General features: G+C 50.2%; 1 protein-coding gene across 3 annotated transcripts; it reads left to right on the plus strand.

The window, feature by feature from the left end:
• Positions 1-1,716: 1,716 nt before the first annotated feature.
• rdh5 (retinol dehydrogenase 5 (11-cis/9-cis)) lies at positions 1,717-27,000 on the plus strand. Of its 3 annotated transcripts, XM_078431344.1 has the most exons (6): positions 1,740-1,833; positions 15,691-15,850; positions 18,487-18,817; positions 21,270-21,528; positions 23,901-24,064; positions 25,954-27,000. In XM_078431344.1, the coding sequence occupies exons 3-6, from the start codon at positions 18,505-18,507 to the stop codon at positions 26,172-26,174; spliced, it is 957 nt and encodes a 318-aa protein (XP_078287470.1). In that variant the 5' UTR covers positions 1,740-1,833; positions 15,691-15,850; positions 18,487-18,504; the 3' UTR covers positions 26,175-27,000. The 3 variants fall into 3 exon arrangements, with proteins under 3 accessions (XP_078287469.1, XP_078287470.1, XP_078287471.1); XM_078431343.1 differs by lacking the exon at positions 15,691-15,850 and having other exon boundaries at positions 1,717-1,833; XM_078431345.1 differs by lacking the exons at positions 1,740-1,833; positions 15,691-15,850 and adding an exon at positions 15,390-15,427.

Below are 27,000 nucleotides of genomic sequence, written 5' to 3' on the forward strand. Positions count from 1 at the left end.
AGCACTTTGGTCAACGTGGGTTGTTTTTAAATGTGCTATACAAATAAAATTGACTTGACTTGACTTGACTTGAATGCTTCATTTTTTTAGAGTTGACCTAAAATAGACCAAAGCCTTTGTTCATCGCTTGTTCTGACCATTATTTTGCTATTTTGGTCATTTCAATTCTCTTGGTCGTGAGAAATGGACATGTGAAGCATTGGGTCTACCACCAGCCTGTGCTTCTGTATTATCAGCAATGTCACCAAGTATCGTGGTGTCCATTTTCTCACATCACTGTGCACAACTTTCTTCCACCATTTATTTATTCTCATGATTTTCTTTCCATGCATCTACCACATCTCTTATCCTTGAATCAGTACCTAGCAATCTTATTTTAGTTCAAAGATACAGCATGGAAACAGGCCCTTCATCCCACCGAGTCCACGCCGACCATCGATCACCCAAGCTTCGGCGATCGTTTTGCTGAACACCTCCGCTCAGTCCGCCTTAACCAACCTGATCTCCCGGTGGCTCAGCACTTCAACTCCCCCTCCCACTCCCAGTCTGACCTTTCTGTCCTGGGCCTCCACCACTGTCAGAGTGAGGCCCAGCGCAAATTGGAGGAACAGCACCTCTTATTTCGCTTGGGCAGTTTACACCCCAGCGGTATGAACATTGGCTTCTCGAACTTCAGATAATCCTTGCTTCCCCTCTCTACCCCCCCTCCCCCTTCCCAGTTCTCCCACTGTCTTCCTGTCTCCTACTACATCCTATCTTTGTCCCGCCCCCTCCCCTGACATCAGTCTGAAGGGTCTCGACCCGAAACGTCACCCATTACTTCTCTCCCAAGATGCTGCCTGACCCGCTGAGTTACTCCAGCATTTTGTGTCACACTAGTTCTATGTTATCCCACTTTCTCATCCACTCCCTACACACCAGGGGCAATTTAGAGGCAAATTAACCTACAAACCCGCACGTCTTTGGGATGTGGGAGGAAACCGGAGCACCCGGAGGAAACCCACATGGTCACAGGGAGAACGTACAGACTCCGTTCAGTTTAGTTTATTGTCACGTGTACCGAGGTACAGTGAAAAGCTTTTGTTGCGTGCTAGCTAACCAGTCAGCGGAAAGACAATACATGATTACAATCGATCCATTTACAGTGTATGGATACACTGTGCAAGGTAAAGCCAGCAAAGTCCGATCAAGGACAGTCCGAGGGTCACCAATGAGGTAGATAGTAGTTCAGCACTGCTCCCTGTTTTTGGTAGGACGGTTCAGTTGCCTGAAAACAGCAACTAAATCATCCTACCTCCTCTACCAGAGAGCAGTGCTGACTAACTCCGCACAGACGACGCCCTTAGTCAGGATGTAAACCAGGGTCTCCGGCGCTGCAAGGCAATGGCTCTACCAGCTGCGCCACCGTGCCGCCCCAATCTGGCAAAAAGGAAACATTTATGAACATGTTGTGCTGACCGACAACCTGTGGTGAACCTGGACTGAGAAACACAGTCATTTGTCCAAATAAACCAGATTTAGAGTTGTGATCCTGTTAATATTTTGGTCAATCTTAAAGCAACGAAATTCTGCTGAAATCTCCCACAACTGAAAACACATTTGACAGCTTAATGATTTGAAGCGGCAAAGTACTTTGTGACTTTAAATATTCAAACTCCACCCTCCAAGGAGAGCTTGGTGTCACACCCTCATAAATCAGCTTTATTTAAATCAAAACTGCTTCAACAACATCTAATTTCTAAGAATCTAAAACAGCAAGCAAAAGGAATTTGGTATTGCACTAAACTGCTTGCAACTACGAACACTCGGGATAAGAAGGCTCCATTCATCTGGGTAAGTGAAATGAAGAATGTAAAGGTTGATAAACGAACAGAAGCAAATCTAGTTGAACAAAATCTCCATTGGAAAGGCAGGCTGATCGGGCAACATATATTCTGCGCGGGCTTGTCCAATTCACTCACTCTTATCTCCCCATCCGCATTCCATATATCCGCATATTGCTTATATTTTTCTCTGATGAACATGGGTGACTCATATTGGGTAACCGAGGCAACGAACAATCTTTGTGGATTTGCCGGGACAAGCAGCAGTCTTTTGCAACGAGCAGCAATCCCATATCAAGTGTTAGACTTCTCACAAATGTTTTCCAGCTGGGATTCCAGGATAATAATCAGCAGTGGATAGCTGGCCAATACTTTTCTCTTTCTTTCAAGTTTGAGATACTGGCTGTGTTAAGGATCTGCTAGTCTAGAACAGCCTGTGCTTCTGCGGTCTGCCTTGGTCATAGCTTCCAACTAGCCTTCCCTGCAACCCTGATTTATATTTTGTTGTTGCCTTTTTCAAGTATATCTCTGATCGTCTTTTGAAGATAACAAATGAAATCGCGTTTTAGACTATAATGATTTGTCTTGTGGAAAAATATTCTCATTTTCCCCTGATTCTTTAGCCAGCTCTTACTTCACATAAAATTGCACTGTGTCGCATTTTAATTTCTAATCATTGAAGCTGAAGGAATGGGCTAAGAAGGGTCTCGACCCGAAACGTCACCCATTCCTTCTCTCCCGAGATGCCACCTGTCCCGCTGAGTTACTCCAGCATTTTATGTCTACCTTCGATTTTAACCAGCATCTGCAGTTTTTTCCTACATAGATTGCAGTAGCTGGTCTGAACTTTGCACCACAGGGACAATTAATGTTTGGCTAATGCAACTGCATAATATCAATATTTTTCATTTTGCTACAGTGCATTGTAAAATCCCTGGTTTAAATATTAATTGGCTGCAGCGTACTATCAAAGCTCCCCTGACACACACTGTTCAGTGGTACAGAGACTACCCACAACATACCATAGCATGGCCCACAACATACAATGGCTGCTATGTGTAGGCAAGAACTGCAGACGCTGGTTTAAATCAAAGGTAGACACAAAGTGCTGGAGTAACTCAGCAGGCAGGCAGCATCCGTGGAGAGAAGGAATAGGTGACGTTTCAGGTCGAGACCCTTCTTCAGACTGAAGATGGCTCCTTTAGTCAGTTCTTATTTCTTTCAAAAGCACTCTCCAATCTCTTCCTACTTGCAAGACTCTGGGTGCTAATTCTTCAATGTCAGCATGTTGCGTGCTTTTTCTTTCCAAATCCACTCTTTGCCAAACCAGGGCCACTTCTCCTTTATTTATTTAGCTGTGATTGAGCCGGCTGTACTTTTTGAGAAGGCTCCGCTCCTTCAACGTCTGCAGTGAGATGCTGCAGATGTTTTACCAGTCGGTGGTGGCCAGCGCCATCTTCTTCGCTGCCGTGTGCCGGGGCAGGAGGGCGAAGGCCGCGGGCACCAACAGGACCAACAAACCCATCGGGAAGGCCGGCTCCGTCCTGGGGGCTGGAGTTGGAGTTGGATTCACGGGGAGGTGGTCTTGGAGGGGAGGATGCTCCTCAAATTGCGGAGCCTCCTGGACAATACAGCTCCCCCCCTCCCTCCGTGACACACTGGTCAACCTGAGGGGCACCTTCAGCAACAGACTGGTCCCACCGAGATGCAGCACAGAACGCCACAGGACATCCTTCTTCCCTGTGGCTATCAAACTGTACAACCCCTCCCCCTTCTGTCGTGGGGTAGACTGGGACTGAGATTATCCCCCCCTCCCCAATCTTTGACATCCCCAATCCCTTCCACTACTCACTTTAATTTCATGTTTCATGTGTCTTGTGTTTTATGACTGTTGGCAGATCAATTCCCCTCCTGGGATACATACAGTTCTATTTTATCATATCGTTTGTCCACACATCACACAGGTCTACATGAAGGTTTTCACAGCATTCCCTTGATTGATTTAAAGATAGATCCTGTCCCTACACAATTTAGGGTAGTCACGGTGGCGCAGCGGTAGAGTTCCCGCCTTACAGCGCTTGCAGCGCCGGAGACCCGGGTTCCATCCCGACTACGGGTGCTGTCTGTACGGAATTTGTACGTTCTCCCCTTGACCTGCGTGGGTTTTCTCTGAGATCTTCGGTTTCCTCCCACGCTCCAACGACGTGCAGGTTTGTAGGTTGATTGGCTTGGTAAATGTAAAAATTGTCCCTGGTGGCTGTTGGATAGTGTTAGTGTGCGGGGATCACTGGTCGGCGTGGACCCTGTGGGCCGAAGGGCCTGTTTCTGCGCTGTATCTCTAAACTAAACCTCTGGAGGGAAGCTTGCAGCCGTTGCCAGTGAACTCCATTGTCCCAGCCTGGTTCATCATCATTTGTTCCAACTCCTCTTGTGACAGATGGAAGGTGATGGGAGGATCTAGACAACCTTGACTGGTTGCACAGAACACAGATGGATGAGAACAATACCCAGATTTAGATAGGTTCAGAACTCAGAAATTTTTCAAAAACCTCAGCACGCAGGTGCTGGTTAATTCACAAAAGGATACAATGTGTTAGATCCAACCTATTCATTAGCCCTGACGTCTAAGAAGGAACTGCAGATGCTGGTTTACACCCAAGGTAGACACAAAATGCTGGAGTAACTCAGCGGGTCAGGCAGCATCTGTGGAGAACATGGATAGGTGACGTTTCACAGAGTGCTGGAGTAACTCAGCGGGTCAGGCAGCATCTGTGGAGAACATGGATAGGTGACGTTTCACAGAGTGCTGGGGTAACTCAGCGGGTCAGGCAGCATCTGTGGAGAACATGGATAGGTGACGTTTCACAGAGTGCTGGAGTAACTCAGCGGGTCAGGCAGCATCTGTAGAGAACATGGATAGGTGACGTTTCACAGAGTGCTGGAGTAACTCAGCGGGTCAGGCAGCATCTGTGGGGAACATGGATAGGTGACGTTTCACAGAGTGCTGGGGTAACTCAGCGGGTCAGGCAGCATCTGTGGAGAGAAGGAATGGGTGACGTTCCGGGTCGAGACCCTTCTTCAGACTGAGTGTCAGGGAAGAGGGAGACAGAGATATGGAAGGGTAAGGTGTGAAAACAAGAGAACAATGGGGACGAGGATCTAGGAAAATGTAGAATGGATCATTGTTAGCTGCGGGCTTACAACCCAGCGGTATGAATATGAGTCTGAAGAAGGGTCTCGACCCGAAACGTCACCCATTCCTTCTCTCCAGAAATGCTGCCTGTCCCACTGAGTTACGCCAGCATTTTGTGTCTATCTTCGGTATGAATATTGACTTGTCTAACTTCATGTAACCCTTGCTAAGTATCCCTCTCTCCTTGGATCTTCCCATTCACTACCACTGCGCCACCGTGCCGCCCTTAAGGCCTGATAGTGGGGATCAACATTACAATAGGTCCACACATCGGATTTATAGTTGGAAATATTAGTTCGTCCCCATATTCAGAGTTAATTTCCATGTTAGGCATTAAGCAGATTAGCAGGCTGAAGCTAATCCTGCATGAACAATGCCACCTTCACTGTGGAACTGCTTGTGTAAGAAGGTTTAATCAATAAAATGCGATTGGTCGGACAACTAGTCCATAAGACCGTAAGACATAGGAGCAGAATTAGGCCATTCGGCCCATTGAGTCCGCTCCGCCATTAAATCATGGCTAATCTATCTCCCCTCTCAACCCCATTCACCTGCCTTTAAAAATATCAATCTCTGTCTTATCCATTGACTTGGCCTCCACAGCCGTCTGTGGCAACGAATTCCACAGATTCACCACCCTCTGGCTAAAGAAATTCCTCCTCATCTCCATTCTAAAGGTACGTCCTTTTATTTTGAGGCTGTGCCCTCTGGTCCAAAACTCTCCCACTAGTGGGAACACCCTCTCCACATCCACTCTATCTCGCGCAAGATATTGCAGCAGACCAAAGGCCAAGTTTTAGTTTTAGAGATACAGCGTGGAAATGGAACCCGGGTTTCTGGTGTTGTAAGGTGGCAACTCTACCGCTGCGAAACCGTGCCGCCCTTAAGACCTGCTCTGAAGAAGGGTCTCGAACCCGAAACGTCACCCATTCCTTCTCTCCAGAGATGCTGCCTGATCCGCTGAGTTACTCCAGCATTTTGTGGCTTTGGTCGGGATCAACAATGCAACAGGTCCACACATCGGATTTGGAGTTGAAAATTTGTAAATATTTGTTCTTCAGATCAGATCCTGAAGTTTAATCTTCATCCTGGATGAAAATCCTGTACACTTGCCACCATGGCAGGCTTGCAGATTGTCAAACTCTCCAAATAGCAACTCTGGCAAAGAGTTTCCAGCTTATTTTCGTTTAGTTTAGTTTAGTTTAGTTTAATTTAATTTAGTTTAGTTTAGAGATATAGCGCGGAAACAAGCCCTTCGGCCTACTGAGTCCGCACCGACCAGCAATCCCCACTCACTAACACACACCGGGGACGACTTACAATTTTACTGAAGCCAATTAGCCTACAAACCTGTACGTCTTTGGAGTGTGGGAGGAAACCGGGGCTCCTGGAGAAACCCCCCCACGCAGGTCACGGGGAGAACGTACAAAGTCCGTACAGGAGTTTCCAGCTGCAGCCTCTGTTAACTTGGAAAGAGCCAAGAAAAACCAACTGTGTAGACCTTTGCTCCTGGGAACAACATGCATGGAAGTGACAGTTTTACAATTGAGTCAGTGCATGGCTGGCTGCAGGAGTAGATGTGCAATGCAGGCAGAAACAGGGAATCTCCAGAGTCCCAAACACAAATTACACATAAATTACACATAAATTGTACGAGACAGCGAGAAAACAAAGACTGCAAAAAAAAGACATTTATGTTAAAAAAAACTTTTAGAAAACAAGTTCACGGTGGTGCAAGAGGCGGTGTGTGGTGTTCCATGCTGAGGTGGGTTGGTTCCTTAACCTGATGGTCCCTCTCCCCTGACTAGTCTGAAGTAGGGTCTCAACACGAAACGTCACCCATTCCTTCTCACCAGAGACGCTGCCTGTCCCGCTGAGTTACTCCAGCTTTTCATGTCTATGGTTGCAGGAAAGTAACCATTCTTGAACTTGGTGCATGTGGGACTTCAGACTTCTGTTCCTATAGCTTGAGGGGCAGTGAGGAGAGGGCACAGCCTGGATGGTAAGGGTCCTTGTCCAGTCAGATGCCAACTGCATTGCCCTGCCACCCACTGAAGCCCTGCAATGCTGCCAGCATGGGCTGCCTTTGCACAAGAGGTACTGCTCCTCGCACAGACTGCCAGGCAACTATCTCTGACAAAATGTGTAGGATTTTGCAGGAACAGCACCTCATATTTCCCTTGGGCAGCTTACAACCCAGCGATATGAACATTGACTTCTCCAAGTAGCCCTTGCTTTCCCTCCCTCTCCGTCCCTCCCCCATCCTAGTTCTCCGACTAGTTTCACTGTCCTCCTGATTCAATTTTACTGATTGTATCCCCTCAGCCAACAATGAATCATTCTACATTTTCACTTTGGATCAGCGTCCCCTTTGATCTGTCATTTTCACACCTTACCCTTCCTTATCTCTATTTCCCTCTCCCCTGACTCTCAGTCTGTAGAAGGGTCTTGACCTGAAACGTCACCCAGTCCTTCTTTCCAGAGATGCTGCCTGACCCGCTGAGTTACTCCAGCACTCTGTGAAACGTCACCTATCCATGTTCTCCAGAGATGCTGCCTGACCCGCTGAGTTACTCCAGCACTCTGTGAAACGTCACCTATCCATGTTCTCCACAGATGCTGCCTGACCCGCTGAGTTACTCCAGCACTCTGTGAAACGTCACCTATCCATGTTCTCCACAGATGCTGCCTGACCCGCTGAGTTACTCCAGCGTTTTGTGTCTACCTCAGTAAACGAGTGCCAGACAGTGGTTGACACAGCTTACATTCTTCGCTTTGGTTGCTGATAAGCAGCCAGTTTGTCAGGACTGCTTGGAAAGAATGCCAGTCTTCACCATGTTCCGCGTGGCCTTTGTATGAATGATCGTCGACAGTTGAGTGGTAACGCAAAGCTGGAGCAACACGTTGCAGATGGATACATTTACAGCAGACGCTCCTAGTCTGTTGTTGGAGTCAGAGAGTGATACAGTGTGGAAACCGGCCCTGCGGTCCAACTTGCCCACAATTCATCCCAGCTACACTAGTCCCACCTGCCCGCGTTTGGTCCGTATCCCCCCAAACCTGTCCTATCCATGTACCTGTCCAACTGTTTCTTAATTGTTGGGATAGTCCCAGCCTCAACTACCTCCTCTGGCAGCTCGTTCCATACACCCACCACCCTCTGTGTGAAAACGTTACCCCTCAGATTCCTATTTAATCTTTCCCCCTTTACCTTAAACCTATAAACCTGAATTCAGTCCGCTGGTTGAATCATCGTTGCAGGAACTATCGCAGTGTTTAGGAAACACATGTGGTCAAGTTGGGCCGAGCGAGGAGCCTGTTTCCACACTGTGTCACTCTATGACTCTAACAGACTATCAGAGATCAGGTGCATTTCCCTATCCATTTGCCACAGGATGCATACACGGCCCCTATGATGCTGCGAAGAGTTCCATTGATATCGCTGACCAAATGCCCGTGATCAGATGCACTGGACTTGCCCTTCACGCTTCACGCAGCTCCAGGGTATTTTATTTTCATTCCTATGACTGCAGTGAATCCGAGACTCTGTGGGATTTCAAACTCTGAGTGCAACAAAAAAAATCCGATTTGTCAGCGACCCCATTAAATAAATCCTAATGCGACTCAGAGATTTTCTACTTAGAGTTAAGCCCTTAAAATCCTGTTAAAGTAGCACATTGTTTTTAAAAAGGAATCCCTTTGAGGTTTCCCACCAGTGACTGACACGACCAGCAAGAGTGTATGAACGCACTGGCCAAGGAACTTCAAAACCCTCCGCTCGCTTTTGCATTGCTGTTCATTTTCATTTTGTCATTCAAGTCATGATTTAAGTTTAGTTTAGTAGCAGGCCCTTCGGCCCACCGGGTCCGCGCCGACCAGCGATCCCCGCACATTAACACCATCCTACACACACGGGGGACAATTTTTTTGTTACGTTTACCAAACCAGTTAACCTTCAAACCTGTACGTCTTTGGAGGAAACTGAAGATCTCGGAGAAAGCCCACGCAGGTCACGGGGAGAACGTACAAACTCCGTACAGACAGCACCCGTAGTCGGGATGTAACCCGGGTCTCTGGCGGTGCATTCGCTGTAAGGCAGCAACTCTACCGCTGCTACCGCTGCGCCACCGTGCCCACCGTGCGACCTCACTCTCAGCATGTGAGCAGGGGAATATATGAAATATGAGCAGTAATAGGCTATTTGGCCTCGAGGCTTTTACATTTGTTAACATTATGCCTGATTTGCTGTTTGGTCTCAATCCACTCCCTCACCTAGCCCCATAACCTTTAATTCCCCTAACGTCTTAAGAATCTGTCAACGTCAGTCTTGAATCCAATTAATGCCTCTGCCAAAGCTCTCTGTTGAGACTGCCAACCATTCACAACCTTTAAGAGAACTCAATCCCCTGTGTGCAAGCTTCAATGCCCAGCCTTTGTCCAATACAACCGTGTGAAACATCCTCCCAACACCTTTCCTATCACGTCCCATCAGAATCCCACACGTTTCATTGAGCCAACCTCATTCTTCTCATCTCCAACGACAACAAGCACAATCTACTCGATCTTTTCTCACAAGCCAACTCCTTTATGCTAGAAATCAAACCACTGAACATTACGCCATCATACTGAAGAAGGGTCTCGACCCGAAACGTCACCCATTCCTTCTCTCCAGCGATGCTGCCTGACCCGCTGAGTTACTCCAGCATTTTGTGCCTGCCTTCGATTTAAACCAGCATCTGCCGTTCATTCTTACACTGAACCTTGCCTGCACTGCCTCCGATCCACATAAGCTTGACAGCACGTACCACCAGATTCAAGAATGCCCTTACCCCAGTTGTTATCAGGCTCTTGATCTGTCAAAAGCTTAAGGATGTACTCCCGATCTCCCAATCAACCTTAATGAAGCCCTCGCATATTTTTAAAATCTGCACTTCCTTTGTGTGGCACGGTGGCGCAGCGGCAGAGTTGCTGCCTCACGGCGCCAGAGACCCGGGTTCGATCCTGACTATGGGTGCTGTCTGTACGGAGTTTGTACGCTCTCCCCGTGACCTGCGTGGGTTTTCTCCGGGTGCTCCCGTTTCCTCCCACTTCCCAAAGACGTGCGGGTTTGTAGGTTAATTGTCCCTAGAGTGTAAGATAGAACTAGTGTATGGGTGATTGCAGACTCGGTAGGCCGAATGGTGTGTTTTCACTTTGTATCTCTAAAACTAAAAACTAAAACTGTGGCTGTAACACTATATTCGAGACTCTGCTTCATTGTTAGGTTTGCATTACTCATGTGTGGTCAGATTGTACCTATGTATCGCATGAGAGTAAACCTATGTCCTCTGGTTCTTGATTCCCAATCTCTGGGTGAAAAGACTCTGGGCCTTCATCCGGCCTCTTCTGGTGAAGGCACCCTGTCGCAAAGGGAGTTGCTGGACCTAGACCCAGTGACAATGAGGGAACAGGGAGGTGACTGGGGTAGTGTATGTGGGGTCTTCTTTACCTGTGTCTGCTGCCCTTTGTCCTTCTTGGAGGTAGACATGATAGGGTTGGAATACTTTATTGTCACATGTAACTAGGCACAGTGAGATTCTTTGCTGCGTGCCCAATGTATACAAATAGCAGCCACCTACAGCGTTGGCAAAGTTACGATGCCTCCTTTCTTCTCACCCCCCACCCCACAGCGGCTCCCCATTGTCCATTGTTCTCCCCCTTCCACCCCTTTATGCTTGTAAACAAACTCAATGCTAGCATTTATTTCAAGAGGGATTGTGTACAAAAACAGGGATGTAACGCTATGGCGCCTCATTTGGAGCATTGTGAGCAGTTGTGGGCCCCATATCTGAGGAAGGATGTGCTGGCTCTGGAGAGGGTCCAGAGGAGGTTTACGAGAATGATCCCAGGAATGAGTGGGTTAACATATGATGAGCGTTTGTCAGCACTGGGCCTGTACTCGCTGGAGTTTAGAAGGATGAGGGGGGACCTCATTGAAACTTACCGAATAGTGAGCGGCCCGGATAGAGTGGATGTGGAGAGGATGTTTCCACTAGTGGGAGAGTCTAGGACCAGAGGGCACAGCCTCAGAATTAAAGGACGTTGTTTTAAGAAGGAGATGAGGAGGAATTTCTTCAGTCAGAGGGTGGTGAATCTGTGGAATTCAGTGCCACAGACGGCTGTGGAGGGCAAGTCAATGGATATTTTTAAGGCAGAGATGGATAGATTGTTGATTAGTACGGGTGTCAGGGGTTATGGGGAGAAGGCAGGAGAATGGGGTTGGGAGGGAGAGATAGATCAGCCATGATTGAATGGCGGAGTAGACTACATGGGCCGAATGGCTTCATTCTGCTCCTATTCCTTACGACCCCCCTGCCCCTCAACGCCGAGTCCTCCACACGGCAGTCCTCCCATGCCCTCATTGACCGCTGACCATTGGTTGTCCCGCGAGGCCCCACCGCCACGAGGCCCCACCACCACGAGGCCCCACCGCCACGAGGCCCCACCGCCGCGAGGCCCCACCGCCACGAGGCCCCACCACCACGAGGCTTCACTGCCGTGAGGCCCCACCACCACGAGGCCCCACCACCACGAGGCCACACCACCGCGAGGCCCCACCGCCGCGAGGCTTCACCGCCGCGAGGCCCCACCGCCGCGAGGCCCCACCACTAGAAGGCCCCACCGCCGCGAGGCCCCACCACCACGAGGCCCCACCACCACGAGGCCCCACCACCACGAGGCCCCACCGCCGCGAGGCCCCACCGCCGCTAGGCCCCACCGCCGCGAGACCACACCGCCGCGAGGCTTCAATGCCACGAGGCTTCACCGCCGCGAGGACCCACCGCCGCGACGCCCCACCACCGTGAGGCCCCACCATCGCGAGGGCCCACCGCCACGAGGCCCCACAAAGTCTCTTGCCCCTAATCTGGGCAAGAGACTCTGTGCATCTACCCGATCTATTCCTCTCATGATTTTGTGCACCTCTATAAGATCTCCCCTCATCCTCCTATGCCCCGAGGAATAGAGACCCAGCCTGCTCAACCTCTCTCTATAGCTCACACCCTCTAGTCCTGGCAACATCCTCATAAATCTTCTCTGAACCCTTTCAAGCTTGACAAAATCTTTCCTATAACATGTTGCCCAGAACTGAACACAATATTCTAAATGCGGTCTCACCAACGTCTTGTACAACTGCAACATGACCTCCCAACTTCTATACTCAATACTCTGACTGATGAAGGCCAAAGTGCCAAAAGCCTTTTTGACCACCTTATCCACCTGCGACTCGACCTTCAAGGAACTATGCACCTGTACTCCTAGATCCCTCTGCTCTACAACACTACCCAGAGGCCTACCATTTACTCTTTAGGTAGGGGTGCCAACTATCTCACTCCCAAATAAGGAACAGCCCAGGCCTCACCCAGCCAGCGGCCACGTGCTCCCGCTCCACCAATGGTGGCCGCCCGGCCCGGGAGACGGGTTGCTAGGCAACCTCCGGTAGGCGGCACCCGGGCCTCCAGGCCTACAGCGTCCAGGCCTACAGCGGCCCCTGGGCATGCAATGTCCAGGCCTACAGTGTCCGGGCCTACAGCGTCCCCCGGGCCTACAGTGTCTGGGTCTACCACGCCCCCCAGGCCTAATACGGGACAAGGGCGGTCCCATATGGGACAAACCAATTTAGCCCAATATACAGGATATCCCGGCTAATATGGGACAGTTGGCAACCCTACGTACAGGCGGCGCCCAGGCCTCCGACCCTACACTGTCCGGGCCTACACTGTCCGGGCCTACATTGTCCGGGCCTACACTGTCCGGGCCTACAGCGCCCCCCCCCCCCCCCCCCCCCCAGGTCTACAGCGTCTGGGCCTACACTGTCTGGGCCTACACTGTCTGGGCCTACAGTGTCCAGGCGTACACTGTCCTGGCCTACAGCACCCCCCCTCCCCCCCGGGCCTAATACGGGACAAGGGTGGTCCCGTACAGGACAAACCAATTTAGCCCAAAGTGTGGGATGTCCCGGCTAATACGGGACAGTTGGCAACTCTATGTGTAGGTCCTGCCCTTGTTCGACGTCCTAAAATGCAACACTTCACTTGAAGATTTGGAAGCTGAAGAATAACAGAAGACATTAAAACCTGGGCGATGATACATTCATACATTGTTGCTTGAGGGGGAGGAGAGAATAAATTTAAAGCATTACAGTACCTAAATGCTTTACACCCTATCAACATACAGCTATGTACTCCCTATGTAAATACTTTCCACATTGTAAATGAACATCCACCTTACTAACAAAACAGTTATTAGTGCCATTGTAACATTCGTTTGAAACAGACAGTTGTTACAACAGCACAATTGCAGAGAGTTGTGGACGCAGCCCAGACCATCACACAAACCAACCTCCCTTCCATCGACTCCATCTACACCTCACACTGCCTCGGCAAGGCCAGCAGCCCAGACCATCACACAAACCAACCTCCCTTCCATTGACTCCATCTACACCTCACGCTGCCTCGGCAAGGCCAGCAGCCCAGACCATCACACAAACCAACCTCCCTTCCACTGACTCCATCTACACCTCACGCTGCCTCGGCAAGGCCAGCAGCCCAGACCATCACACAAACCAACCTCCCATCGACTCCATCTACACCTCACGCTGTCTCGGCAAGGCCAGCAGCCCAGACCATCACACAAACCAACCTCCCTTCCACTGACTCCATCTACACCTCACGCTGCCTCGGCAAGGCCAGCAGCCCAGACCATCACACAAACCAACCTCCCTTCCACTGACTCCATCTACACCTCACGCTGCCTCGGCAAGGCCAGAAGCATAATCAAGGACCAGTCTCACCCCGGCCACTCCCTCTTCTCCCCTCTCCCATCGGGCAAAAAGGTACAGAAGTGTGAAAACGCACACCTCCAGATTCAGGGACAGTTTGAAGAAGGGTTTTGACCGGAAACGTCACCCATTCCTTCTCTCCAGAGACACAGCCTGAGCTGTTCAATTACTCCAGCATTTTGTGCCTAACTTTGGTGTAAACCAGCATCTGCAGTTCCTTCCTACACAGCTTTTTCCCAACTGTTATAAGGTAACTGTACCATCCGACCACCATCTAGAGAGCATCTACCACCATCTAGAGAGCAATTCTGACCTACCATCTACCCAAAACGTCCCCTGTTCCTTTTCACCACAGATGCTGCCTGACCCTCTGAGTTACTCCAGCACTCTGTGAAACGTCACCTATCCATGTTCTCCACAGATGCTGCCTGACCCGCTGAGTTACTCCAACACTCTGTGAAACGTCACCTATCCATGTTCTCCACAGATGCTGTCTGACCCGCTGAGTTACTCCAACACTCTGTGTCCATCTTTGGTATCAATCGGCATCTGCAGCTCTTTGTTTCTACATGAAGGAAGGTGATGGCAGGCGAGGGGGAGGTGGTTAGATTGATCGGAGGAGGCCTGTTTGAGGCATCCTGGATTTGTTGGGCTCAACGGCCTGTTTCTGTGCACATATTCTTCGAAGTCCTTCAACTTCCCTCAATTTTAGATTTTTAGATTTAGAGATACAGTGCGGAAACAGGCCCTTCGGCCCGCTGGGTCCGCGCCTCCCAGCGATCCCCGCACACTAACACTATCCTACACACACTAGCGACAATTTTTACATATTACCCAGTCAATTAACCTACAAACCTGCATGTCTTTGGAGTGTGGGAGGAAACAGAAGATCTCGGAGAAAACCCACTCAGGTCACGGGGAGAACGTACAAACTCCGTACAGACAGCACCCGTAGTCAGGATCGAACCTGAGTCTCCGGCGCTGCATTTGCTGTAAGGCAGCGACTACCGCTGAGCCACCGTGCCGCCCGATCTCCTTGGTGATATGTGTAGGAAGGAACTGCAGATGCTGCTTCACACCGAGGATAGACACACCTCATGGTGCTCTGTTCCAGGCTCGGGCCTACCCTGCATTCCACACTCAGATTTTGATGAGATCACTAAACCTCTTGTCCAGCAGCTTGGTGGGAAAGTTGGTGTCAAAATTCTCTTCGATGTCTGTTTAAAACGCCGTAACCTCCAACAAACACCTTATTACATTGAGAGTCGGCCTTTCCTGGTCACGTGCAGACGCATAAATGCCGCTGCTTAATCCAGGGACCAATGTGAAAGAAAGAAACCCCAGGAGAACTCTGTGAAGCTTAGCCACTGTGAGGCTTGCAGCATTCGGCATTTCGAGTAAATCACCGCCGGTCAGCTGAGAATCCCGCGCGGGAGATCAGTAAACAATGAGCCACTTATCAGTTCAGCGGCTGAAACCTTCAAACAACCATGTTACGTACGATTCCAAAGTACACATTCACAAGCAGGCATGATGAGCATAGCCTCGGTGAGCTGCATGTGACTTGATGTGGAGGAACAAGCATTTGAAATTGTAAGTTTTACATTTGCACAGTTACTCTCGACTTAAGTGATTATGGACCATTTTCCCAGTCAAACCAGCCCTGTTCAGTTTGAATGCACACGTATTTCCTTCACAGTTTAGTTTAGTTTAGAGATACAGCATGGAAACAGGCCATTCGGCCCACCGGGTCCACGCCGACCAGCGATCCCCGCACACTAACACTATCCTACACCCACTAGGGACAATTTACAATTTTACCAAACCAATTAACCTACAAACCTGTACGTCTTTAGAGTGTGGGAGGAAACCAGAGATCCCGGAGTAAACCCACGCAGGTCACGGGAGGAACGTACAAACTCCGTACAGACAGCACCCGTGGTCAGGATGGAACCCGGGTCCCTGGCGCTGTGAGGCAGCAACTCTACCGCTGCGCCACCGTGACGCCCCAAGTTAGTGAGTCTCCTTTGCTTGGCTTTTATACGTGAAGGGTTTTGACACTGTCGACCCACACAGCATGGAAGCAGGCCCTTCCACCCAACTTGTCCACACTGACCAACATGTCCCACCTGCCTGCGTTTGGCCCATATCCCTCCAAACCTGTCCTATCCATGTCCCTGTCCAAATGTTTTTTAAATGCTGTAATAGTCCCAGCCTCAACTACCTCCTCCGGCAGCTTGTTCCATACACCCACTACCATTTGTATAAAAATGGTGCCCCTCAGATTCCTATTAAATCTTTCCTCCCTCACCTTAAAACTATGTCTTGTGGTTCTTGATTCCCCTACTCTGGGTAAAAGACTCTTTGCATTTAGCTTACATGTTCCTCTCATGATTTTATACCCCTCTGTAAGATCACCCCTCATCCTCCTGCGCTCCATGGAATAGAGTCCCAGCCTGCTCAACCTCTCCCTGTAGCTCACACCCTCTAGTCCTGGCAACATCCTCATAAATCTCACCCTTTCCAGCTTGACAATCCAGCTTGACAACATCTTGTCACCCGTTTAAAAAGGCTTGTCTTTGAGGAATCCTCAGTTTACGCCTCCATATCCAAAAATGTTTCACTATGTTCAGTCAATTATTGGGACAGATTGACTGGTAGAATTCTCTTTCTATAATCGCTGTAGGATAGTGTTAGTGTGCGGGGATCGCTGGTCGGCGCGGACTCGGTGGGCCGAAGGGCCTGTTTCCGCACTATATCTCCACACAAAACGAAACTAAACTCTGACTAAAGAAATTCCTCCTCATCTCCTTCCAAACGGAATGTCCTTTAATTCTGAGGCTGTGCCCTCTGGTCCTAGACTCTCCCACTGGTGGAAACATACTCTCCACATCCACTCTATCCGGGCCGCTCACTATTCGGTAAGTTTCAATGAGGTCCCCCCTCATCCTTCTAAACTCCAGCGAGTACAGGCCCAGTGCCGACAAACGCTCATCATATGTTAACCCACTCATTCCTGGGATCATTCTTGTAAACCTCCTCTGGACCCTCTCCAGAGCCAGCACATCCTTCCTCAGATATGGGGGCCAAAACTGCTCACAGTGCTCCAAATGCGGCTTGACCAGTGTGTTATAAAGCCTCAGCATTACACCCCTGTTTTTATATTCTAGTCTTCTCAAAATAAATGCAAACAATGCAATCGCCTTCCTTACCATACAACTTGTGAATGAACCTTTTGGGAATCCTGCAACAGCACTCCAAAATCTCTTTGCACCTCTAAATCAAAGACCTTGCTTCCACTGTCCATTATTGAAGAGAGTTCCAAAGACTCAGCCCTCTGAAGAGGACATTTCACCTCCTTTCTGTCTTGAAACACCGACCCCTTATTTTAAAACCATGAACGCCAGCTCACGATTCGCCCACGAGAGGACCCTCCCTCGCCGCCACCACGCTGCCGAGACCCTCAGGGTTTTGTATACTTTGTTTGTCCCCTCTCACTTGAGTTTACCTTAGGAGGTACAGCATAGAAACAGGCCCTTCGGCCCACCGAGTCCATGCTGACCAGTGATCACCCGTTCACACTAGTTCTGTGTTATCCCACTTTCTCATCCACTCCCTAAACACGAGAAAGCAATTTACAGAGGGCCGATTAACCTGTAAATCCGCATGTCTTTGGGATATGGGAGGCAACCTGTGCAGTCATAGGGAGAAGGTGCAAACTCCACACACAGATAATACTTGAGGTTAGGATCGAACCTGGGTCTCTGACGCTGTGAGGCAGCGGCACCACCTGCTGCCATTCTAAACTCCAGCAGACACATGTTTAGCCTGCCCAACCTTTACCCATGAGAAAAGCCACTCTCTGCAGGTATCAGGCCAGCAAACCCACTTGGAACTGTATCCAATGGATCACTGTCTTTCCTCTAATCTCAGTCGTGGTCTCCAGTATTGGAGACAAATTCTATGCACAATTCATTGTGAATCTAGTGTTACCAAGGTGCTGGAAAGAAATGGCCATATGTTTAGAAGCAAATTTCAATTCTATTGTTGCTATTTAACTTTGCAATATATTTTACGTGGCTTCGTGTCGGCCTTTAAAAAGAGTCATAGGTGACTTATTTTGCCTACATGCTCTGGTGGTATCATGCTACCTCATTGCAAGGTTTAGAGAGTGCAGTGGTAGAGTTGCAGACTCACAGCGCCGGAGACCCGGGTTCCATCCCGACTACGGGTGCTGTCTGTACGGAGTTTGTACGTTCTCCCCGTGACCCGCGTGGGTTTTCTCCAGGTGCTCCGGTTTCCTCCCACACTCCAAAGACGTGCAGGTTTGTAGGTTAATTGGCTTGGTATAATTGTGAATTGTCCCTAGTGTGTGTTGTATAGTGTTAGTGTGCGGGGATCGCTGGTCGGCATAGACTCGGTGGGCTGAAGGGCCTGTTTCCGCGCTGTATCTCTGAACTAAAACTAAACTAGATTTTGCCTGCATATATGACACCGTTTATTTGGCAACTAAAGTGTGTGATGCAGATGTTGCAGAGTGCCGACCTCCTACTGCATGCAGCGCACATTCCAAGCCAAGTGAAGATGATTTCATCTTGTAAACTAAGCATGAAGACATTATTAAATTCAATTGTTCTGCCTCCTCCTCCCAGGTCCGTCAGAGTGACCTCATGTGGCTCTATGTCCTGTCCGTGGCTTTACTCTTTGCCGTCGGATGGTTGATCAGGGACCGTCAGAAGATCGGCGATGTCAAGGACAAGTACGTTCTCATCACTGGATGTGACTCGGGCTTTGGCAACCTTCTGGCTAAACGCCTGGACCACCAAGGTTTCCGCGTCCTTGCCGGCTGCCTGACCCAAAAAGGCGTGGACTCCGTGCTCAGGAGCAACTCTCCCAGACTGAAGGCCGTCCTGCTCGATGTGACTGACCGCATCAGTATCCAGAAAACCTCCGACTGGGTCCGAGCGCAGGTGGGAGAGAAAGGTAACAGGGAGCCTGATCTGTTCATCCCCAGTTCAAGAACAACTCTTCACCATCTGAACAGAGTGAAGTATTGTAACAAATTGCTGCAGGATGGCTCCAATAGTAGTTTAGTTTAGTTTAGCTTATTAATGTCACGTGTACCGAGGTACAGTGAAAAACCTTTGTTTGCGTGCTATCCAGTCAAAGAAAAGACTAGACATGATTACAATCGAGCTATCCACAGTGCACAGATAAATGATAATGGGTACAGCGTTTAGTGCAAGGTAAAGTCCGATAAAGTCCAGTTAAAGATAGTCCGAGGGTCTCCAATGAGGTCGATGGAAGGTCAGGACCACTCTCTGGTTGTGGTAGGATGGTTCAGTTGCCTGATAACAGCTGGGAAGAAACTGTCCCTGAATCTGGAGGTGTGCGTTTTCATATATTCAGATTGTGGGCCGAAGGGCCTGTTCTTGTGCTGTACCATTCTACGTTCCATGTTCAATGGAGCGCTGGAGGAACTCAGAGGGCCAGGCAGCATCCGTGGAGAGAATAGATAGGTGACGTTTTGGGTCAGGACCCTTTTTCAGATTCATTTCTTCCACAGATGCTGCCTGACCCACTGAGTTCTTCCAGCACTTTGTGCTTTACTCAAGATTCCAGCATGTGCAGTTAAAGAAAACTTAAACACACACCATAAAGATCGAGCAAGGCAATCAAGGCTTCATTTAAGAGCGTGAAATACAGCAGCTGTTGGGAACATGCAAACTCGACTGTTCATTGAACAGTCCCATGGTGCACCAATCTTTGGCTGTTCAGTGAACAGTCGGGTTTAACTGATGTTGACAGATTGGTGCACCTTTGGGGCTAACCCTGACCTTCCCATCCAGACTGACTTGAACAATCTGCCCAACACGCGCCTGCCTGAAGTCCCACAAACCCTTCTGGTCTTCAGCCAAATCCCTGGAAGACTTTGACCCCAAGACTGAGTGGTGCAGAGCCTGGAAAGTGCCAACACCAACAACGGAGAGGTGATCACAGACCCCACAGTGAAACCACCGGGATCTGACCTCCATCGCAAGCAATGACTAACCCTGAACACGATCCACACCCTCCATGCAAGAACAGCCCATCACCTGCACAAGTGGGGGATGACAGACACAGCCCTGCTTGTGACTGCAGATATCCAGACCACACCATCCCACACATCCCTCGTGAATGGCGGCTCACTGCGGCTTGTCCCTGGTGGCATCAAGGCCATCCACCCAGCAACTGATGCTGCCTTGGCCTGGATGTTCACCCTTGGCCTACAACTTTAGGCTGTGCACGCCATACGCAAGAAGACGTTCATTGAACAAAGATTCATGTGACACAGTTTTATACAGCTTTTCTCTCTTTTGCTGGTTCTATTAACCAGTAACAGATTTCATACAGGCATCCATCATTTCTCTTCCTCCTTACAATGCTCTGACAACAGCTACAAATCATGGTAGATTGTAGAAACTCAGTGGGTCAGACAGCATCTCTGGAGAACCCGTATAGATGATGTTTTGGGTTGGGACTCTTCTTCAGACTGCGGAAGGGTCCAGACCTGAAACGTCACCTATCCATGTTCTCCACAGATGCTGCCTGATCCGCTGAGTTACTCCAGCACTCTGTGAAACGTCACCTATCCATGTTCTCCACAGATGCTGCCTGACCCGCTGAGTTACTCCAGCACTCTGTGAAACGTCACCTATCCATGTTCTCCAGAGATGCTGCCTGACCCGCTGAGTTACTCCAGCACTCTGTGAAACATCACCTATCCATGTTCTCCACAGATGCTGCCTGACCCGCTGAGTTACTCCAGCACTCTGTGAAACGTCACCTATCCATGTTCTCCACAGATGCTGCGTGACCTGCTGAGTTACTCCAACACTTGGTATTTTATCTTTTGCTCAAGCATCCAGCATCTGCAGTTCCTCTGCCGAGTAGAAGCTGACAAATGTGCCAGTGACACAGGGCTGGTATTGAGAAAGTCACAGTATTAGACCTTAGACTTTAGAGATACTTTAGACTTTAGGGACACGGCATGGAAACAGGCCCTTCAGCCCGCTGAGTTCACGCCAACCAACGATTACCCCGTACACGTATACTATCCCACACACCCGCACAATTTTTACAATTTTACCAGAGCCAATTAACCTACAAATTTGTACGTCTTTGGAGTGTGGGAGGAAACCGGAGCGCCCGGAGAAAACCCACACGGTCACAGGGAGAACGTGCAAACTCCGTACAGACAGCACCCGTAGTTAGGATGGAACCCGGGTCTCTGGCGCTGTGAGGCAGCAACTCTACCGCTGCGCCACCGTGACGATTATTCATGCACATTAAAGCCTCGCGTTTAGACAGAATCTTACTTCCACTCTGACTGGAAATAAAGTTGGAGCAGAAGCAGGCAGCATTGTTGATCGCTGGCTTCTCCTTTCCTCTGCAGGTCTCTGGGGCTTGGTGAACAATGCAGGGAGGGCTGTTCCCATCGGACCCACCGAATGGATGAAGATGAAGGATTATCATGCAGTCCTGGATGTCAACCTGCTGGGGCTGATGGAGGTCACGCTCACCTTCCTCCCCTTGGTGAAGAAGGCCAAGGGTAGAGTTGTGAACGTGGCCAGTGTCATGGGCAGGATATCCTTTGCTGGCGGTGGCTACTGCCTCTCGAAGTGTGGAGTGGAGTCTTTCTCAGACAGTTTGCGGTTAGAGCCTAGTTTGGTTTAAAGATACGGGATGGGAACAGGCCCTTCGACCCACCACATCCATGCCCACCAGCGATCACCCGTTCACACCGATTGTATCCTACACACACACACACGAGGGGACAATTTACAGGAGCCAATTAACCTAGAAACCTGCACGTCTTTGGAGTGTGGGAGGAATCCGGAGCACCCGGAGAAAACCCACGTGGTCACGGGGAGAACGTACAAACTCCGTACAGACAGCACCCATAGTGGGGATGGAACCCGGGTCTCTGGTGCTGTGAGGCAGCAACTCTACCGCTGCGCCACCGTGCCGTCCTAACGCCCTTGACGTGCTCAGCCTCAAAGCTCGCAAATGTGTACAAAAAATACCCATTCTCATCGCATCATTTGGAGTACTTTTGAAAATAATATTATCCCTAATGAATGTGTCTCACACCAATGCCTTCATTTCTGGGTGGGAGGGAGCTGTTGCTGGCAATCTTTGAAAACTAATAGCTGACAAGCCACCATGCCATGTGTGTCGGCGTTCAGAAGCTGTTCTTGCTGCTGAGCTGAGGTGGGTTACAGACCTACAGGCAGCAGGCTAAAGTCCTGGCTGACTCTGAGTCTGGACTGCACTGTTGGAAGTGCCACAGTCAGGACAGAGGCAAATGGAACACAGCGTAGCACAGTGTATGGTCATGCACTTGGGCAGTGGTAATAAAGGCAAAGGCAATTTTCCAAATGGGGAGGGGATTCAGAAATCAGAGGTGCAAAGGGACTTGGGAGTGCTGGTGCAGGACCCAAGGGGTTTGATTGAATTGAATTGAGTTGAATTGAAATGAAAGATACAGTACGGAAACAGGCCCTTCGGCCCACCGAGTCCACGCCGACCCGTTCACACACTAGTTCCACGTCATCCACTCCCTACACAATTTACAGAGTGCCAATTAACCTAGAAACCTACACTTCTTTGGAGTGTGGGAGGAAACTGGAGCACCCGGAGAAAACCCACGCAGGTCACGGGGAGGACATGCAAACTCCGCACAGGCAGCAACCAAGGTCAGGATGGAACCCAGGTTTCCGGTGATGTGAGTGAGGCAGAGGCTCTACCTGCTACACCACCTCTCCCTCCTCTCCCTGTGTTTGAGGTTCTACACAATTCCCTCTCTCCTGCACTTCTCTGGTCTTTGCCTGTGCCTTCAACTACCTGGCCCCTCAGCTCTGCAATTCCCTCCCTAAACCTCTCCACCTCTCTCCTCTTTGGAGCTCATCTCTTTGACCAGGGTTTTCGTTAACTATCCAAGCGTCAGTGAATGGCTCAGGGACTTTGACCAAGTTAGAACTGGTGTACAACCGTGACACAGCGTGCTGGAGTAACTCAGGGGGGCAGGGGAAGACATGCATCACCTATCCATGCCCTCCAGAGATGCTGCCTGACCGGCTGAGTTACTCCAGCACTTTGTGTCTTGTTTTGGAAACCAGCAACTTCATTTCTGTTGTGGTGTCGTGGCCGACGCTGGGCTGTGCAGTGCCCACACCCACACTCACAGTCAGGTGAACTCACCTGATGTGTTTTATTTACAGTGGTTAGAAAGCCCAGGGCCACATGGGGGCGCTGTCCCTCACCGTCACGGTGCGTGTGTGGTGAGGTGCTGGTGATCGCGGGCTTGTCCCGGCAGCTCAGTCCTGGTCTTGAAGGAGGAGGCGTGGTGATCTCAGGCTTCTCCCTGCAGTTCACCCTCGCCTCGAGAGGAGGCGCTGGCGGTCTCAGGTTTATCCTGGCGGCTCAGTCTCTGGGGCTTGGAGGCGGCGCTGGCAGTGTCTGGATTATCCTGGCGGCTCAGTCTTTGCCTCTGTGTGTGGGAGCAGTCCCTCGTTACCCGTGGGCAGGGAGAGGCACTGGTGTCTCAGGCTTGCCCCGGCCTCTCAGTCTGAGCCTCAGTGGAGGCGCTGGCTGTCTAGGGCTTCTTTCCGGCAGCCCAGTCTTGACCACACGGTGGCGATGGTGGTCTGGGGTTTGTCCCAATGGCTCAGTCTTCCTCCAACCTGTGACAGGGGAACACAGCGAGCAGGGAGGTGCCCCACTTTGACTCCTTCACCTTCCCCCATCTCCCCTCTGGCTGGAATGCCTGGGTTTATTGGGAGTAGCTGACAAGGTTCAGGCGGCCAAACCAACATCAGATGATTGGCCCCAGCCGTTCCCAATGATGCTGGGGATGGGCCTCTCCTAGCCCGTCAGACAGGGATCGGGATCAGAGGGTTGGGGGTTGTGGGCTGGCACAGTGTGTAGTTGTGAGGGGTTCTTCCTACTGCACTCTTATCAGTAGCTATTACCTTTGAGGACATGCCTTGACTCGTGTACATTTGCACTGTGTTTTTGGTTTCAGACGCGACATGCAGTATTTTGGTGTTCAGGTCAGCATCATTGAGCCGGGATTCTTCCGTACGGCTGTGACCAACCTGGAGTGCATTGAGAAGGACCTGCAGAGACTGTGGGACAGGCTGGCACCAGAGGTCCGCCAGAGTTATGGACAGAGATACTTTGAAAAGTGTAGGTGGCCTGCAGCTGATCTCTGACTGTGCACGGCACCCATTCCCACCATCCAAACACTCCACAGCTGGATCAAGTTCAGTCATTTACTTCTTTCAACACATCCTGGACTACCTGTTGACTCAACTCTAACTTAAATAAAGAGCAAATTCATTGTGTAGGAAGGAACGGAACTGCAGATGCTGGTTTAAACCAAAGATTATTCCATTTCTCCAGAGATGCTGCCTGACCCTCTGAGTTACTCCAGCACTCTGTGAAACGTCACCTATCCATGTTCTCCACAGATGCTGCCTGACCCGCTGAGTTACTCCAGCACTCTGTGAAACGTCACCTATCCATGTTCTCCACAGATGCTGCCTGACCGGCTGAGTTACTCCAGCTTTTTGTGTCTATCTTCAAGCAAATTCATTGTTTTAGTTTAGTTTAGTTTAGTTTAGAGATACAGCGCGGAAACAGGCCCTTCAGCCCACCGAGTCCGCGCCGACCAGCGATCCCCACACACTCACACTAGGGACAATTTACAATTTTACCAAAGTCAATTAACCTACAAACCTGTACGTTGTTGGAGTGTTGGAGGAAACCGGAGCACCCAGAGAAAACCCACGCGGTCACAAGGAGAACGTACAAACTCCGTACAGACAGCACCCGTAGTCGGGATCGCACCCGGGTTTCTGGCGCTGTGAGGCAGCAACTCTACCCAAAAGGCCACCCATTCCTTCTCTCCAGAGATGCTGCCTGTCCCGCTGAGTTACTCCAGCTTTTTGTGTCTACCTTCGATTTAAACCAGCATCTGCAGTTCTTTCCTACACAGTGAAACTAGTACGATAACTAGGTGGGGGAGGGGCAGAGAGAGAGAGGATGCAAGGGTTACTTGAAGTTAGAGAAGTCAACGTTCATACCACTGGGGTGTAAGCTGCCCAAGCGAAATATGAGGTGCTGTTCCTCCAGGTTATGTGTGGCCTCACTCTGACAGTGGAGGAGGCCCAGGACAGAAAGGTCAGTGTGGGAACTACAAGCTAGAGAAATATCATTCTGGATGTAATCTAGAGAAGTTAGAAAAGACTTACCATGATCTTGCCTAGGTTTTGACCTGCTACCACCTCTAGGTTGGCAGAATAGTCAAGAATAGTTTCTTTCACTGATGCTGCCCAGTTCAGGGAAGAGCAATGTGAAGCTCACCCACGCCTAGGGTTGCCAACTGTCCCGTATAAGCCGGGACATTTCGTATTTTGGGCTAAATTAGTTTGTCCCGTACGGGACCACCCTTGTCCCATATTGGGCCCGGGGGGCGCTGTAGGCTCGGACACTGTAGGCCCCGACACTATAGGCCCAGACACTGTAAGCCCGGACTCTGTAGGCCCGGATGCTGTAGGCCCCAACATTGTCGGCACCGACACTGTAGGCCCCGACACTATAGGCCCAGACACCGTAAGCCCGGACTCTGTAGGCCCGGATGCTGTAGGCCCCAACATTGTCGGCCTTGACACTGTAGACCCCGACAGTTTAGGCCCAGACAGTTTAAGTCCAGACACTCTAGGTTTCCGACATTTTCGCTCCGGACAGTCTAGGCCCGGAAGCCCGGGCGCCGCCTAACGGAGGTTGCTTAGCAACCTGCCTCTCGGCCCGGGCGGCCGCCATTGGTGGAGCGGGAGCACATGGCTGCTGGCTGGGTGAGGTCACGTGGGGCGCGGGGCGGTGACGTCACCGTGTCCTGTATTTGGGAGTGAGGTAGTTGGCACCCCTACCCACCTGCAACTGCAAGTGTCGGGAGTGAGATTGTGAGGGTGGTCAATAAGCAAACAGGGGCACCTTCCTGTTGATGAGCATGGGGTCATTTCAGTGAAAGCGGTGAAGAACAATGAGCGCGTTTTTCTCTGTTTCCTTTCCAGATGTGCAGGTCCAGAGGTTTTCCATGAACGTGTTATGTGATAGCGACCTGTCCAAAGTGACGTACTGCATGGGGCACGCTCTGACTGCCAGGCACGCCCGTACCCGCTATGCCGCCGGCTGGGATGCCAAACTCTTCTGGATTCCACTGTCCTACATGCCCACCATTCTTGGTGACTTCCTGCTCTCTGCTTTGTTGCCAAAGCCATCCCAGAGTGTCTGATAGATTTAGTTCAGTTTAGTTTAGAGATACAGCGAGGAAACAGGCCCTTCGGCCCACCGGGTCCACACTGACCATCGATCCCCGCACACTCACACCATCCTACACACACTAGGGACAATTTACATTTTATACCGAAGCCAATTAACAGACAAACCTGCACGTCTTTGGAGTGTGTGAGGAAACCGGGACACCCGGAGAAAACCCACGCAGGTCACGGGGAGAACGTACAAACTCCGTACAGACAGCACCCACAGTCAGGATGGAACCCGAGTCTCCGGCGCTGTGAGGCAGCAACTCTACCGCTGTGCCACCGTGCAGCCCTTCAATGAATTCCAATGAATTGCCACCCTCTGACTAAAGAAATTCCTCCTCATCTCCTTCCTTTTATTCTGTGGCTGTGACCTCTGGTCCTAGACTCTCCCACTAGTGGAAACATAGAAACATAGAAAATAGGTGCAGGAGGAGGCCATTTGGCCCTTCGAGCCATTCATTGTGATCATGGCTGATCATCCACAATCAGTAACCCGTGCCTGCCTTCTCCCCATACCCCTTGATTCCACTAGCCCCTAGAGCTCTATCTAACTCTCTTTTAAATTCATCCAGTGAATTGGCCTCCACTGCCCTCTGTGGCAATGAATTCCACAAATTCACAACTCTCTGGGTGAAAAAGTCTTTTCTCATCTCAGTTTTAAATGGCCTCCCCTTTATTCTTAGACTGTGGAAACACACCATTTGTGTTATTAACAGCTCCAATATTATTATAATAGTTCTGGCTAACTAATTTATAGCACAGCCAAGAATGCCTGCATCAATGCAATAAATCTTG

This window comes from Rhinoraja longicauda, chromosome 42 (genome assembly GCF_053455715.1).
Source record: "Rhinoraja longicauda isolate Sanriku21f chromosome 42, sRhiLon1.1, whole genome shotgun sequence".
In the NCBI taxonomy this organism is placed as follows: Eukaryota; Metazoa; Chordata; class Chondrichthyes; order Rajiformes; family Arhynchobatidae; genus Rhinoraja; species Rhinoraja longicauda.

What these genes read in the sequence shown, in the direction of transcription:
- rdh5 (XM_078431343.1), top strand. Translation starts at nt 18,505, where the DNA reads ATGTGGCTCTATGTCCTGTCCGTGGCTTTACTCTTTGCCGTCGGATGG. An exon ending in AGCGCAGGTGGGAGAGAAAG is followed by an intron (nt 18,818 to 21,269) that starts GTAACAGGGAGC and finishes TTTCCTCTGCAG; the next exon opens with GTCTCTGGGGCTTGGTGAAC. An exon ending in TCTTTCTCAGACAGTTTGCG is followed by an intron (nt 21,529 to 23,900) that starts GTTAGAGCCTAG and finishes TTTTGGTTTCAG; the next exon opens with ACGCGACATGCAGTATTTTG.